The 16269-nt window shown below is 36.7% G+C and overlaps 1 protein-coding gene across 3 annotated transcripts in view; it reads right to left on the bottom strand.

Annotated features, from left to right (window-relative positions):
* Window positions 1-4849: 4849 nt before the first annotated feature.
* Window positions 4850-16269, bottom strand: part of LOC132203338 (paired box protein Pax-6-like) — a 32041-nt gene continuing 20621 nt past the window's right edge. The window contains exons 4-6 of one of the 3 annotated variants that reach the window (XM_059631050.1): window positions 6985-7311; window positions 5739-5941; window positions 4850-5644 (exon numbers count right to left, since the gene is read on the bottom strand). In XM_059631050.1, the coding sequence (XP_059487033.1) occupies window positions 5156-5644; window positions 5739-5941; window positions 6985-7311 (1019 nt within the window). In that variant the 3' untranslated portion in view covers window positions 4850-5155. The remainder of the gene's footprint in view (window positions 5645-5738; window positions 5942-6984; window positions 7312-16269) is intronic. The other 2 variants (XM_059631058.1, XM_059631066.1) reach the window with 2 other exon arrangements.

Raw genomic sequence — 16269 nt, 5'->3', positions numbered from 1 at the left:
AAAACACTATGCTTGTATCTCAACCTTTCAGTGCGTCGGTTTTACTCGAGCTGTAATTGAAGGAAATGAAAATGTCTTCAATAACGAGCTACTCGAAGGAAAAATACTGCCGGATGGAAATAATAAATTTGATAAATTTCAATTATTTATATGATCCCCTTTAGTTTATAACCAAGGGAGTATAATAGCCACTGATTTGAATTGAAAAAAAATACCCTAATATTTCGTAAAATTAAAATTTATTTGCTTTCATTTTTTCTATATTCAAGGAGCACAACGTATAATTATAATTATGTATACACAGGGCATCCCTCTTCCTTCTTACTTGTTTCTGTAAAAAAGTAAGAACTCGCATCCCCTTGAATTTTTTTAAGAAAAAAGTAATAACTGTGGACAAATTAACAACAATAATATAATAATTATAACAATTTCCTAGATGTCATCCCATCTTTAAGGGGCCCCTGAAGTAAAATTTATTATGGTTTTAACGCATTTGATTAAGCAGTCTGAACATTAACATTATTTGCTGGATGACCGAAAATTCGGCGCTCGTATAGCGCAAGAGGGGCCACATGTGCCAGCGGGCCGATGCGACACGCGCCTAATAAAATTAAATTCCCTACCTTGGGGGTCACGGCGATAGTCCCTGGTCCATTTGGGGTCTTCGGCAGGTCGGTGAAGTCCTCCGTCGGCTCAAATTCGGCAAGATACGGGCGAGAGGCGACTTTTGTTATCATTGCACTGCACAAACTGTCCCTCCCCCTCCATCCAGCTAGCGGCGGTGGCGGCTGCTGCCTGGTGCTGGAAGACCACAGGAGCGAACAAGTCGGGACAGGGATGATATAGACGCACCGTTCGCGAGAGGCAGGCAGAAAAATAATCGGGCTGATTAAAAATATCATAAAAATGTAGAAAGTAAATTTCCAAACGATTGGCCATCTTAAATAATTTCAAAAAATCATTTTTTCCTTTATAATTTTATCAAATTTTGACCAATTTTGACTTTGAGTTCTGTAAAGATAAATCGAGATAAATAAATTATGTTCTGACGACCTCGATTGAACAACAAAAAAGATATAATTTTTTCTCTGTAACTTTTTATTTTCAAAAGTTTTCCTTGGTATATGGAATATTCTGGAATATTCATTTGAAAAAATGCCGCAAAATAACTCGGCTCCAAAATTAATATAATTTTTTCCAAAAATATTAAAATAAAAACGTCGCGTCTTTTCATCACCTCTATGATCTTTGACCTCCATCAATGTTGCAAATATAAATGTGAAAATATTTTTTACGTGTTATAACGTTAATAATTTGTAAATCGGCGCAATGTCAATTTTATTTTTCTGCCTACCTCTCGCGAACGGTGCGTCTTTCATCCCTGTTCGAACTTGTTCGCTCCTGAGGTCTTCCAGCACCAGGCAGCAGCCGCCGCCGCCGCTAGCTGGATGGAGGGGGAGGGATAGTTTGTGCAGTGCAACGATAACAAAAAAGTCGCCTCTCGCCCGTATCTTGCCGAATTTGAGCCGACGGAGGACTTCGCCGACCTGCCGAGGACCCCGAACGACCCAGGGACTATCGCCGTGACCCCAAGGTAGGGTTAACCCGCGTATATAATTTCATTAAGCTCGCGCTGGGCTCATTTATTTGGTTTGCTGTGTCGCATCGGTCTGCTGGCACATTTGGAACTCTATACACAAAGAAACTCAGTAAGAAATTATCAAAATTTTTAATATCAGATTGTCAGGGAAGTGTTCGTTTCTTGGTTTAAAAAATTACACAGAAACTGTTATTAATTTAAATTAGAGAATTCTCTCCCATTTTGAATTGACATATAATTTTAAAATACAATTAAAATGGTTAATTTTCTCAGAAATTTCCAAAATTACCCTTTATAAACAAAACAGGTGTTTGAAAATCGTAAGTCTCGTCTGAATCTTCGATTCGCACAGTTGGAATGCATTTTAAAAGCGACGCCCAGAGGCGAGTGGAGCGTGCAGTGTCTTTCTGTTTTTCCAATTGTCAAACGGTAGTGGTGGTGGTGGTGCGTGTATGCCCAACACACATTTATTTTAAACGCGCAAAGTGCTGCTGCCTTAATGTCGCTGCCTGCATATTGGCAGTCGCGCGATTTATCGCGTTGCATCGCCGGCAAAAGTGACGCCATAAATTATTTTATCATTATTACCCAAGGCTGCTGTGCTCGCTCGCGCACTCCGCGAAAGCCTCTCGTCGCGGCTGCACTCTTTGTCTCATGGGCAAAATAATCTCCGCCCCGTCCGCACTCTTTTTTTTACACACATACTTGCGCACCACACGAGGAACTAAATGTGAGATACGCTTTATTTTATGTTGGTATCAATAATTGTAATGGGCTGTTGATGTCGTGCCGTTGCAGCACAGCAGCTCACTCTTGTACTCTCCGCACTGCCATTTAAAGTTATAACAATTACTTTTTTCTTTTTAAATACAAAACTTTTTTTTGTATGTACTAATTTTTTACATACTTATTTCTGTTAGTATTTTACATAAATAAATATAAATTATTAATATTACATTATTTTAATTTAAATTTTTAAATTTTTTTGTTGGTTTTTCTGTTAAGTGAACAATTTATCAAAGTTAAAACGTTTATTTAGTTTAATAATAATTGGACTGAAAGTCTCACCAAGAAGTATTTATCTTAGCAAATTATCAGTTGAAATAACGTTTCATTTTTCTATAACATAATCCATAATACATAATATAATTTTTTTCTTGCATAACATGGGTGTAATTATGAACTCGGTCCTATTTGAATAAAGTTGATCTAAAATCTTTTTCATCCACCAACTTTTTATTATCTATAGATTTTCACGTGCAGGTGAATTTTCTTCCCAATTGAAAAATGAAATACAAGCTTATTCATTGTTTTGATTTTAATCGAATTTATTGGTTATTTATGTGTCCAAAATATTTCAATAATTTTAAATTGGAAGAAAAACAATTGCTGTGAGGGGAACATTTGATTGAAGTACATAAAGGTCACAACCACAAAGCAATAAAACTACCAAAATCAGGACGAAATCTGAATTCTTGATTCTTGATTAAAAGAATAACTTGTGTATGTAGAGTCTATACTATACAGTTATTTGAAATTTTACTACAAAGAAAACTAGGAACTAAATTAACGAGGGAAACCTATTTGCATATATTTAAAATAATTCAGCAACTGAGCAGGGGGAATTGAAATTCCAATTTGCATTTTTACTTAGTAAATAATGAGTTTTAATTTAAATTTTTTTTTTCATTAATAATAATCTATATTTTGAGGCGTCTCTGTTGAATTGAGCACAATTCAATTCGTCGGTATCGCGAAGGAAAATCGCGACGCCGCCGACGTGATTTGGTTCACGCTGAGCATTAATATTGGCGTGGGCATCAAAACATTTTGTATTTTATCAATCGTCAGCTGCTGTCGGTCGTTCGGTTGGGTCGGCGCTGCTTTCAATTTCGCCTGCCGATCTAGATAAGCAGCGAGCGCGCATATAATAAAAGGCTAATGACTCGGCGGCGGCGCGGAATTGAATCGGGCGAGGTGTTGATTAGAAATTAAAATCAGTGGCGTGCTAATGACAATTATCAGTGGCTTCAATTGGCTGCATGATTGATGGTCGTTGGACTCGCAGGTTGATTTTTTGTGTGGTGAATGTTGTTATGATCGAAGGACGCCCTGCTTTTGTTGTCAGGAATCTAATCTATGAGGCGGGCATTGTTAACCAATCGATTACAACAATGTACGGCTGCTGGCTAGTTAGCTGCGTATGCACTACTTGCACTTCGCGCGTCCTCCCAAGCCTGATTAATTTTAAATTGCTTTCCGATCAAATAACTTTTTAACCTAACAAAGTCAAATGCAAGGCCCCAACCTAACGTCAAGCTTTTTTCTGCTCCCGGTAAAAAATAAAAATAACTTTTCATTATTCGAACAGGGAAGATATAATAATGCTCACAATCAGGCAGCCGTCCAATTTTGAGACGACCATTGTTCTATTCAGGGCCCAAGAGTTTCCGAACAATAGTGACACTTTCAACCCTGACAATTCAAATTTTCCTCCCTGTTAGGAAGATTGTATAACCTTTTCACGATATTTAGTTTTTTTATACAAGCACGACGTGCTTCTTTATAGGAAAAAAAATTTTGACACGCATCTAATGGTCTGTTAAATGCTGATACGCGTATTGAAACCCTGTAAAAACGTGTGTATTTTAACTACTAGGAAAAAATATATATGGATTTCCACTAAACCCTTTTTGAATTATTTATTAATAATCATAATTGATCATTCCTCTGCAGATGCTTTTTTGATATTGTTATTTGATTATGACTGATTACGCTATCAATATTAAAGTATATACACTGCATAAATATAATTAAAAAATTTTAAGAGGTTTTTACGTGGATTTACTGAAACTGTGCGAGAAACACTTGGCTTTAAAGAATGGAATACAAACCAAAATTTTGACTTGTAATTAAGAAATTAAATTTTTAAATTCCTCGAAAATTGATTTTTAGTGAATCAAAAATAATATGTTAAAAATGAACGTAATTATGAAAATTTATGTTTTAATATTATATTTTTATACACAAAGTTATTGTAAATTCAATTCAAACATCAATAATACGTTCTCATGGGTTCATGAATTCCTGTTGCTTGTGTGCTTATTCTCCTCAATGTGAAAATTTTATTTTGAGAGTTTTACTGTTTTACTCGACGATGGAGAATAAAATAAATTTAATTTGAACTATGAAAAAAAAATTCTTAGGTTATATATTGATAAGAAAAAGACCAACAATTTATTTGGCTTCAAAAATGCTCTGCTTTTATTTTTTTACACCACATATTGAGATTTACCAGATTTACACGTTCCCTACAAGAGAATCTGCGCCGTCGAGAGACGGACCATCAAGCACACGGTTCGCGCACCCATCACAATTAAGTTCTTCGTATATAAGATATAACACATTTTTTCACACTCCGCGGACATCATTTGGTATTTTTAATATAATATCGTTAAATTTACATCATTATGCTGAGATAAAAACGTACCAATCTCGCACACTTAATTTGTATCATAATTGGAATAAGAGAGAGAGAAATTAATGTGCTTTTGTTCAGTTTCGTTGGTGCTGCTGCTGGAGGAAAAGTCTGGAGGCGAGTTCGGCCTGTCTCCAGGCGGCGATGCGCTCAGCAGCGCTCATCGTCAGCTGGGGCGGCCCTCCCGAGGGGGCAGGGGTCGCCCCTGGAGGCGAGCGGAGGTCGTCGTCAGCGTCGCCAACAACGTCGAGGCGTTCATCATCGGTGACGACATCGTCATCATGGACGTTGATCTCGTCATCGGAGGCGGCGTCGGAGCCGCCCCCGGGGGCCTGGGGGCCGCGGGTCGGCGTGAAGGCGCTATTTTCGCCGCCCATCTGCAGCGTGCGGCGCAACGGCGGCGGGGTAAGAGAGCCAGGGGTGGAACCGCACGAAGGGCCTTGGGGGCGGGAGGAGGGAGAGGCCGGGGGCGACGAGGCGTGGTGCGCCCCCGCCATGCCGAAGGGTTTTAAGAGGTTCATGCGTTGGTGTCGCCTCCATTTGGCTCGTCTGTTGGAAAACCAAACCTGGCGTTAAAAAGCAAATTAGGGCTCGGCTCGCAAGGTATGTTATGTGTGGGGGCAGGGTTGCTGGTTCGACGGGACAGGGGGCGACACTCACCTGCACTCGCGCCTCCGAGAGACACGTCTTGGCCGCCAGCCGCTCCCTGGTGCTCACGCACGGGTAGTGGCTGCGGTCGAACTCGCGCTCCAACTCCTCCAGCTGCTCCGGAGAAAAGGTGGTGCGGTTGCGACGGAACTTGGGCGCCTCCGTCGAGTCCACGGAGCCAGTTTCGTCCTTGCCATCGTCTGAAACACCAAAGCCTTCATTTAAATATTAAATATAAATAGTATCTTACTGTTCAATTTATAATTATTTAAAAAAAAATCAGTACAATATTTTTTACAAGTAATTATGTACTTATTTACTTATCAAACACAACTGAGGGAATCATATTTAAAACATATTAAATAAATAACAATGTACTAAAAAAATTTAGTTAAAAAAGAGCACAATACTTTAAATTTTACATCATGAGTAATTTAAAAAAAAATTAGTAATTATTATACTTCTAATTTTTTATTTAATGTAGCTTTATTAGTTATATATTTTATAATAAAATTATTGTGTTTTGTTGAAAATAGGTTTTGATGTTATTTATAATTTATTATTCTTTATTATTATAAGAATATTTAAAAATTTTAAATATATTTTTCAATATAACTGCTGCGCTCATATCCATTAATAATAAATGCTTTTTAAAGCAAAAGCTTTTTCCATTGTATAGATTTGTAATTGATAAAATGCAATAATAATAATATAATATAATAATAATAATCAGGTTCTGAAACCACTTAAAGGAATCAATAATTAAAGATATTACCGTATTTGCCGTGACAATCAAGTAGAAGAGAGTTGCATTTGTTAACTTGAATATTTATCAGTAAAGTTTGGGCAACAAATAATAATAAATTCCCTAATTTATTATGTGTTTTTGTCAAATCTTTCTTTAAGAAAATGGAAATGCTGGAAAAAAAGCTGTGCCACCACTAACAAGAATGTTACTATATGAAGCTTCTGAAATAAAAACCCCATCCACTGCAGTGAGCCCTCTACCACATAACATAAGCATAAAATAATATGCAAATATGTAAATAAGGATTTCAACTCAAAATATCTTTCTCTGTATAAATTTTAATTAAAAATTATGTAATAAATCATTCGAAATCTTTCTTTGAGAAATAATCTTATTTACAATAACACATTGTCAAAATTAAATTTCTTTAAAAACGCATTTTTTTTTTCATTTATGAAATTTATTATAAATTTAATTAATGCCTATACAATTGAAACCGTTTGTACTCACCACATAGCCGTTGTCCAAGCAAGTCGCTCGAGCTGACGGCGCCGCTGCTGAGGCCACCCTCGCCTGTGCCGGTGCTGCTTCCACTGCTCGCAGGGTTGCCTAGGGACGCAGGGTTCCAAATGTTGGAGCCCGGACTCCCGCTGGCCGCTGCGGCCGCGGCAGCAGCTGCGGCGGCGGCCGCTGGATGCCAAGGAAAGCCGCTGTAGGGGTGGTAAAGGCCGTAGCCGGCAGCACGCGCAAATTCGGCCGCCGCCCGCTCGGCCGCTCTGTTTCTCAAAATGCGGTTGATGCTGCTGACACTTGGAGCGGTTGAATTCGTGCACACGCCTGAAACAAACGCACCAAAATTGTGATATAATTGAAGAAAATAATTATTTAGTTCATCTAGATCAGTATTATTTAATTTATTTAAATCATTTAGATTTCAACCGAATTCATGCATTTTTATTTTATTTTTATTTTTTAATAAGTCAAATTAGGTTTGGGGAAGATATGTGCCAATAAATGAACTTAAATGAACCAGCACAGTTTAGATAATGTCATTTATTAATTAAATTGAGATTTCAGAAGCTCATAAAATCAGTTGATTGATGAAAAAAACTTACTATTTTTATTTACAAATTAAAATTGCCTATTTTATACCAATTGAATTTAAATCTATAATGATGTTCTGGCCCTAATTAAATTTACTTGGAAAATTTTCAGTGAGTGAAATGCAACATTAAATCTTGATTTATTTACTCTGTTTCGTTTTGCCAAAGCCTGTTCTCTCTCACTCTCAGGGCGTATATTAAAAATCTCGATTACAGAGGCCTATACTAAATACAACTGTGTTGAGAATAAAGCGAGCGAGCACTCTTAAGACAGAAGTCACGTACAGAAGAGCGAACAAAATATTCTGGAGGAGAGAGCAAGTTGCGATTAGCATTCTAATAACGAGTCTGTGCCGCAATTAAGGCGCTCAATTAACACCTTGATAACTGTTCACTGTCGTAATCGATTTCCAATGCAAATGCTACGCCGACCAGCCCTTTAATTGGACATTCATCAAGCCAAAATATGAAAACTTTCATACAATCAGCTCGAATTTATGTGCAAAGAGGTGTTCGAACGCCAGAATAAATCAAACGTCGATGTTCAATTTTACGGTTGCTCGGCTGGCAATGCTGATTTATTCGCTTGGATTAATCCTTTAAGAACTCGTATAAATTTAGAGCTTGTATTAATAAATGGCGGGAATTGGGCCTACGCAAATTGTGTTATTATTTAAATCGGGTTAAAAATTTGTGTTAATCTTGCAGTAAAAATATCCCAATATAGAGAGGATGATGACATCTATAAATTTACGGTTCATTCCATGATTTTTTCAAATGGAAATTATTTAAGAGATAATAATCAATAAGAGTAATGTAAATGGGCCAGTACGGTTATTCAAACATTTGAATAAAATAACTTATTTAAATAAAAAATTAAAATATTCACATGACGCATTGTTTAAGTTCAAAGTTTTAATTTCTTCGTTGAAAGAATCTCATTGTCATTCCCTTTTTTTAATGGAGAATCCAGTTTTGAAACACGTAAATAATATTTAAGAAAGAATATTTATTACAATGAACAAACCACCCAGCATGCTCTAAATTTCTACATCCCATTCAAAATATTATATACTAATCTTTTATAATCTGTCTCTAATTAGCCTTTTCATTCTTTCCATTGAGTTTTTATACCTTCGCTGCAGTTCAATAAAAATTCCTGTCTAAAAGCCACGTTTATTTTTATTGTTGAACACCAGAAGCTCTGCGTATTTTCCTCAATATAATATAATAAAGCGGCCGAAGCGCAGCCGGATTCAGCACGGTTACCCCCAGTGGCTAGATAATGTGTTATTTAATAATATTTTCATGAAATTAGCCTCATGACTGACGAAAGGTTGATCTATGCTGGTGGTCCTCACGCATATTTAGCCGCTGTGCATCCCGAGACACGGCGATTCGCCCGCACAGATGTTCGTCCGGGAAGTTAAACGTGCGCAAATAAATATGAAAAATATAAAATAAACAAACAAACAAACAGCCTACAGTTATAAAACGAAAAATTATTTGCGTGTTGGGATATATTTTTTATATGTATTTCACGCATTCTCATTAATAGACAATATAATAATAAACCTGAAAAGTTTGTTTCTCGTTAGGGAGAAGAAACAATTAATTTGCATTTTTGGTTTTTCGCTGGCAGGTCAGCCCACGCGCTTTGGGTGGCACGATGATGCTGTAAGAATTGATAGTCGGTGCGCGAGCATCCACAAAGAGTGCATTCAGAATTCAGTTTCACCCATCATTACCCACAGAGTTAATGGTAAATGGAATCACAACATGACGCATTCAAGTAATTACCGCCAAATGACCCTCATTGCCGCGCGTTCACACGGGAGGTCCTTTTCACACAGGACCCAAAAGACACCGAATTACATTTCACTACCGCAACTTCAAAGGAAAATTTCCTCAAATTAAATAAATTCAACCGATTTTGTATGGAAATTCCTCTCATGCTCAATTTCGTAAAAGATTATATTCCAGCACTTATACTCGGGGCGACGAGACCTAATAAATTTTCATACTGAATTCTGGAAATTAACTGTTTGTTCAAAATCGTGATCTAGGATAGGCGAGGAGATCGCCGCGGGCCAACATACGCTTGAGCAAAATCAATATTTTGCCAGGCACCAAAGTAAATAACATGCACACTTCAAAGCTGAGGCGCTTCTTCTATTGAAAAAAAAAACAGCCAAAACGTTCTGCGCACTTTTTTATAACTTATCAAAAGCTGCTTTTATGGCGCATTGTGTTTTTAACAAGTCATAAATAAAATTCAAATCGTTGCATGCGCTACCTGAATTACGCTTCGGAGATATGAGCGAGAAAAAGATGACGGGGAGGAGAAGAAATTTAAAAGTCGGCCTGGCCATCGCATGCTACACGGAATGACTCGCGGCAAAATTATAGGCACTGGGTATGGATCGCGCAGGCAAGGCACTGATTGTTTTACTCTTGGGCTTTGAGTTTTTCAGTCACGGACATAATCTAATTTCACCCTTGAACCGTGGAAAAGTGTTTTGCCTATTTGATATTCTTCCAAGCATAATTTAATTCTAAAAAACCAATAATTTAAAAATTAATTATTACCTTTATAGATTCTTGGTTTAATCATTCTCTCATTTAGCTAATTGTATATCGTATTAAAGAATTCGAACTAGTTTACTAAAGATTTGCAAGCGTCAGTTTTTATTGAATATAAATTATTGTAATTTAAAACGAAATCACATAGGAGAGGAACAAACCAAAAAAATGATGCCTATGAATACGATTAATCTCAAATATAGTGAATTAATAATATAACCATAACATATATATATATATTTAGATATTAAAAAATATTATTTAGCAATTTTTCTTCTGGCATTGTTGTTTATGGTAAAAATTGATGGTTTTTTAAATTACAAACTTTTATTAAAACAAACTTAAATTTCATTTAATTTAAAAAAATTTTAAGCATAAGAATTATAATATTCTTACTAAAATTAAAATAAATGTCTTGTAATTTTAGCAATTTTGCTGTTTCTGATAGATCCCTGGAGCGGGTGGAGAAATTTTTGCGCTCCGGACGCTTCATATTCCGACATGAAAGGCTAAGTGCTGGTTGATTTCAATTGCGTGCCGAAAATTGCAGTCCGCCAAATTGTAATGTGCGCTCCGCAGAGACGCTTTAACCTTGCGCAATTGCCTCTCTTAATTTATTATTTTCCAGCAGCTAGACCCTGCATGCGAGCAAAAGGCAAACGGACAATAAATCCATCCAAAATTTCAATTTTTAACTAAAAGTGTATGTCGATAATTCACTTTTGTTGCCGCAGAAAAATAAGTGCTTGATGTCACAGCGGGGACGAAAAATTTAAGCACATGAAAGCAAAATCAGGAATATTTTTGCAGTCCCTGCAAATTTTAGATATTTTTCCTCTGCGATCATCAGCCATACAAAATTTAATTTCTAAAGATGGATTTTTATTTAATTAAGCAATGCGAAAGATTTTCATTTTTGTAAAATTTCATTATATTGAACGACAGAGACATGATTTAAGAAATTAAAACTATGTTCTTGGAATTTTTATTTTCAACCAAAAGTTTAGTTATGAATTTGGAAAAGCGTCAATTTTATGAATTAAATATCTTTTTAAAATAAAATTTATGATTTTATTCACTCATATGGGAAAAGGGAAACGAAGTCAAGGGAAAAAAATTAATTTTTGATTATTTTTTTTTCGATTGCAAAATACCTCGATAAGATGGTTTTCCATACACATTACCGATAAAAAAATCTATTTATTAAAAAACGACCGCTTGTCTAGCATATTTTAGATTTTATCAACAAAAAATATTAGGTTGCCACTTGAATTGTTTAGTTTCTTAATTTTAACAAAACAACACCCATACATCATTGCGAGTGTTTTCTTATTTTGACTTCGCGCTTGATTCCTCGGAAATAAAAAGAAGCTAGACTTCCCAGTCAGCGCATTTATGCACATTAGCGCGGCACCCGGTGATTTGTTCTGGTCTCTGGTCATTCGTTGGTTAAGGGCAACGAATCCTGCAAAGTTCCTCCTTTCGCGAGCAGAGGTCAAAGCAATTAATCGCGGTGGTAAGCAGCGATTGGCCAGGGCGCGATCTGCACCCATTGTATGCAAATCATGCGTTCTGCATGGGGGAGCACCAAACGCAGCGCGCATGATACGGAAAATGAATTCCCTATCGGAGAGAATGAATAAAATATTTTTATAAACAAGCAGCCGTGTGTGTGTGTCTGCCCCCATGCTATTCCCATGCAGGCAATAATTTCGGTTAATTATAATTTCTCATTTTGTTACACGCAAAGCTGACCTTGCTCGCCTGCCTATGAACAAAAAAAATGTCTGCCCGCGATCTGATGCGAGTTGGGGGGAAAAAGTGATATTATTTTTTGACGTTTAAGTATATGTTGTGCGCGCACGACGGCGGCGACGGCGGCGTTTCCTGGAAATCTGATTATTTTTCAAACTACCGAAATGCGCACGGCGCGCTCAAAAAGTGGTGTATTACACACGAACGCGCGGCGAGAGAGTGGGTAATGTGACTGCCTCCGTATGAGCAGCCCTTTTTTATACACCAAATGTGTTGTGGCCCAAACGTAGAACACTCTTGTCAATAACACACGCAATGAAGTACAATGATCTTAATTTATTTACCTATAAATCTTATTCTTGAAAGACAAAATTAAAATTTTTCATGAATAAAATTAACGAACTTTTTTCCATCTTAATATAGAGAAGCCTATTTTCCCCTTCAATTTTTTAAGTTGAATCTAATGAATTGTCAAAAGTTATAATTTGCATAATTTTGGTTTATTACTGGCTTTCGAATGCATTATTATTTTATCCCATACCACTGATGGTAGAACACAAAGAGCGTTATTTGTAATGCAAATTTTACCTAATCTGTTGTATTGTTGCCAAAAAGTCATGATTTTTAAATTTGTATATCAGTTTAATGGCCAATGAAAAATATTGTAGGAATTGAACATCATATAATTAGATGTTTACATAGTATTAGTTGCTATTTTCTTCAATTTTCCAATCACATTGCTTTCTTCAGGCAATGTTTTTTTGAAGACAGCAAAATAATTTAAAAAGAGTAAAAACAAAACAAGGCTTCTTGTGTAGCCTTATTTGAATATTCAGTTTCCGTATACTGAATATTTTTTAATTCATAATTACAAATTCATCAACCTGTTTAGATTTGTTTTGTTTTATTCATGATATTCAAAAACTAAAATGTTTAATTGAAAAATACTTGAGATGAAAACTGTCGTTTATAAAATTTATTTATCAATACATTTAATTAAAAATACAAAATATGCCCCATACAAAAATTCTTTATATTCATTTAAAAACATGTAAAACTGATTATCTAGTGTTTATATTACGCATTTTGCATCCAAAAATTTTATGAATTTTTTTTTAACTCATAATAAATTTTAAATTAAAAAATTTAAATAATTAACGTAGACAAATTATAATTTTACCAAAAATCATTGTACAAAGTGTTGAATTATTGAGCACTTAATTATATTTTACATAATATATTATAAATATATTTGTAAGTTTATAATATAAATTAAATACTCGTTTTTAGTCTTTACCAACAGTGCTCTTTAGGACCACAACACGCGTTATAGAAAACAAAAGTGCTTCATAATTTCAGAGGTGCTCATGCAATTTGGGTGGGAAACGAAATTTTTCCATTCCCTGGTGCTCGCGTTTTTGAGCGTTGCACCGCCTGCTTTTTTTCTGGCTCGGCAGTGCTCATGTAATGAGTCTTAATTGTCACGCAGAGGTGAATAAAACCGAGGTGGGGTGCTTTAATTTTAATACCACACTATTATACCCGGAATTGGACGTTTCGGCGGTCTGGAAATAATAAATTTGGCGGAGGTGTTCGTTGGGTTAACTTTTTGCGCTCTCACGGCGATTACACGGTTTAATTGAAGCCGCACTTTCAAGAAGACAATTAAAAATATTAAAAAATATTTGCAGCACGCCGGCGAGACATTGCGAGAAAAGATTCAAGATTTCTTTCCTCCGAGTGTCTCTGTCGTTGGATTAATTTGCGGTTAGTCTTGTCAAACTCTTTTCTCTATAAGTGACTCAGCAGCAAATACGTCTGCGTGTATAGGAATCGATCGGAAATTTTCTCATCATTGACAAGCAATTGACACATTGGAATTTGTAAAAATGATCGACTCTGATGGAGCTCTAGCGCAGAGAGAAAGCACGCAGCAGCAAAACTCATGTTCACTGGTGTAAATGCAGGCAGTCCGAACCTGATACTCGTGCAGTCTCATTGTTCCCAGGCGACATCGCTTTATTATACTTATCGCGTGAAATAATGCTTGCTGGCAATGAGAAGGTGTTTATAATTTTTTCTGCCTCAAACAGTTTTTGCGGTTGACAGCGGTGTTCTCAGAATACTGTTTCACGCTTTAAAAAACTGCAGGCGCATAAATATTTTTATATTGAGAGACAATCTGTGGGGGATTCTTTAATACAGAAACTTCAATATTTGAACAAGTAAAATATATCAAATTAAAATTATTGTAAATTTATAACCATAAAACAAATTTACTGTCATAAGAGAGAAAAAAAATTATTTTTGGAATTACTCATTTGCATTTCTGGCCATTTTTTATTGGTACTTGTGGATTCTTCAGTTTTTTCATTAAAAGTTAAAAAAAAAACTATAAAAACTTTTTACTACATTAAAACAAATACAATTGCCTTGATCTTCTTGAATTGTCTCTAATTTAAATTCAACACCAAAAGGGTCGAAAATTAATTTATAATAATTACTTTGCGTTTCGTGTTTTGATTCTCCAGTTAACTCTTGTACCTTGAATTCAGTAGCCATTTGACCCCAAGTCCGTGACCCTGCATCAGCAGCGATGAGAAGGAAAAATAGAATAGATTAATGCAATATAAAATTATCGAATCACGCACGGCGGAGGCAAAAAACGCTCGTTCGCTCGCACGTAACCTCTGGCGCAAATAAAGATCGCAGAATGCTCGTCCGACAGTAGCACATTTGGCTGGCGGTCAATTCGTATATGCGCGCGAATTGATGAGCAAACTCTCACGAGGCATCAAAGGCCAATTTCGCAGCTCGTTTGCAAGCGGCAACCTTAATGTGCACTCCTCATGTGTGTGTGCGCGAGAGAGAGAAAATGTAAGGAGGAAAAAATTCCAATTGAATCGCAGGCACGTATATGGCAAATTACCCGGCAGCGAGCGTAATTTTACGAGTCGCTCGCTGCTCTTGTTAATTTGAAACCCGCCTCTGATGATGACTACTTGTTTTGCCCGTATTAATCATAAACGCGCTCCGCCGTTTCTCACCGCTTACCAGAGGGATTAGGATAATGAAAGGCTGCTTAAATGGATGGCCGTTGATTACAGGTGTGATATCGCGGGTCGTGATCAGCCACTGTGATTATTTTCTTACACCTCGTGCGGTTGACTCGCTCGCCTCTGAATTATGAAGATTCGAGTTTAAGGTTCTGTAAAGGTCCGTGAGAACAACGGCATTGCCCACTCTTCATATTTCTTTCCATCTACGCAGCTACGACGTTTTGAATTATTACTTTTTCCATTCGGGATACATTTTATATATATCAAGAGACGCGCTTCTTTTTATGAAATAAATAATCATCAAAAGAGTACAAAAATAATTATTTGAATCTGAAATAAGTGTATTTTTTGACACTCTCATTCGATATCTGATAATGCGAAAATAAGAGTAAAGATTTATAAAAAATTGCTTTTCATTTATTTTGACTGCTTGGTTTTGAGACGGTTTTCAGGTTCCAGACCATATTTAATTTTATGGTCCACCTCTCTCTTTTCACTCTTAATATTACTCGCAATTGAAATGTCGTGATCGCCTTTTCATGTCCATTTTTAACCTGTTCTCGGCGGAGGCGAGAAAAAAGTGATGCATAAAATTCGATCTTTCAAACTAACAGTCAGGCAGACAGGTATTATTTATAAATAAAAATAAACGGCGTGTATACGCTCGTCGTCGCGCTCGATCTTTTTTTCCCTTTTCATTTGCGGTGTTTTTAATTTTCAGTGTCAACTTGCAGAAAAGTCGTCTCCACACTCTCTCGTCGCGCTATTCACACATCACATAAACGGAGAAATGAAATCCGAGCTGCTGGCGCGGCCGAGTGTGTGTGCTGCGTGGAATAAATCACGAGCGCAGCCTTGATCAAATGGGACAATTCAGAATTGGTCGAGCAGCTATAATTTCATATCGAGCGTCCGCCCTGCTGGCTAATTCGATTTGAGCACCGGCCGCGGCAAACTGGTCGTCCTAAATCAAACTTTAATTTGGCCGAGGAGCCGCGCCGCTCGCTTTAATTGCAGCGGCTTAATTCATGTTTATTGGCGAGAGCCGCAAAAAGAAGCGCGCGGTGTCACTTTGATTTAGTGGAGCGGCGAGGAGGTGGCGATTTGCTTGTTATTATCGGTAATATTTTTCGCTCGCCAACAATCGGCAATTAAGATTCCCGCAATCGCCAGCGCGATGATTGTTTCCTGCAATTAAATCGCCACGGCTCGTAATTAATGCGCGAATCTGGAAGTCTCCTAATTAATGTCCATCAAGCAATTAAATCGAACAGATTTTTCCTAATTCTTATTTT

This window comes from Neocloeon triangulifer, unplaced genomic scaffold, assembly GCF_031216515.1.
Source record: "Neocloeon triangulifer isolate White Clay Creek 2 clone unplaced genomic scaffold, ASM3121651v1 ptg000002l, whole genome shotgun sequence".
Taxonomy (NCBI): domain Eukaryota; kingdom Metazoa; phylum Arthropoda; class Insecta; order Ephemeroptera; family Baetidae; genus Neocloeon; species Neocloeon triangulifer.
The sequence above is the reverse complement of the archived record's forward strand: the minus strand, read 5'-3'. Positions and strand labels throughout refer to the sequence as shown.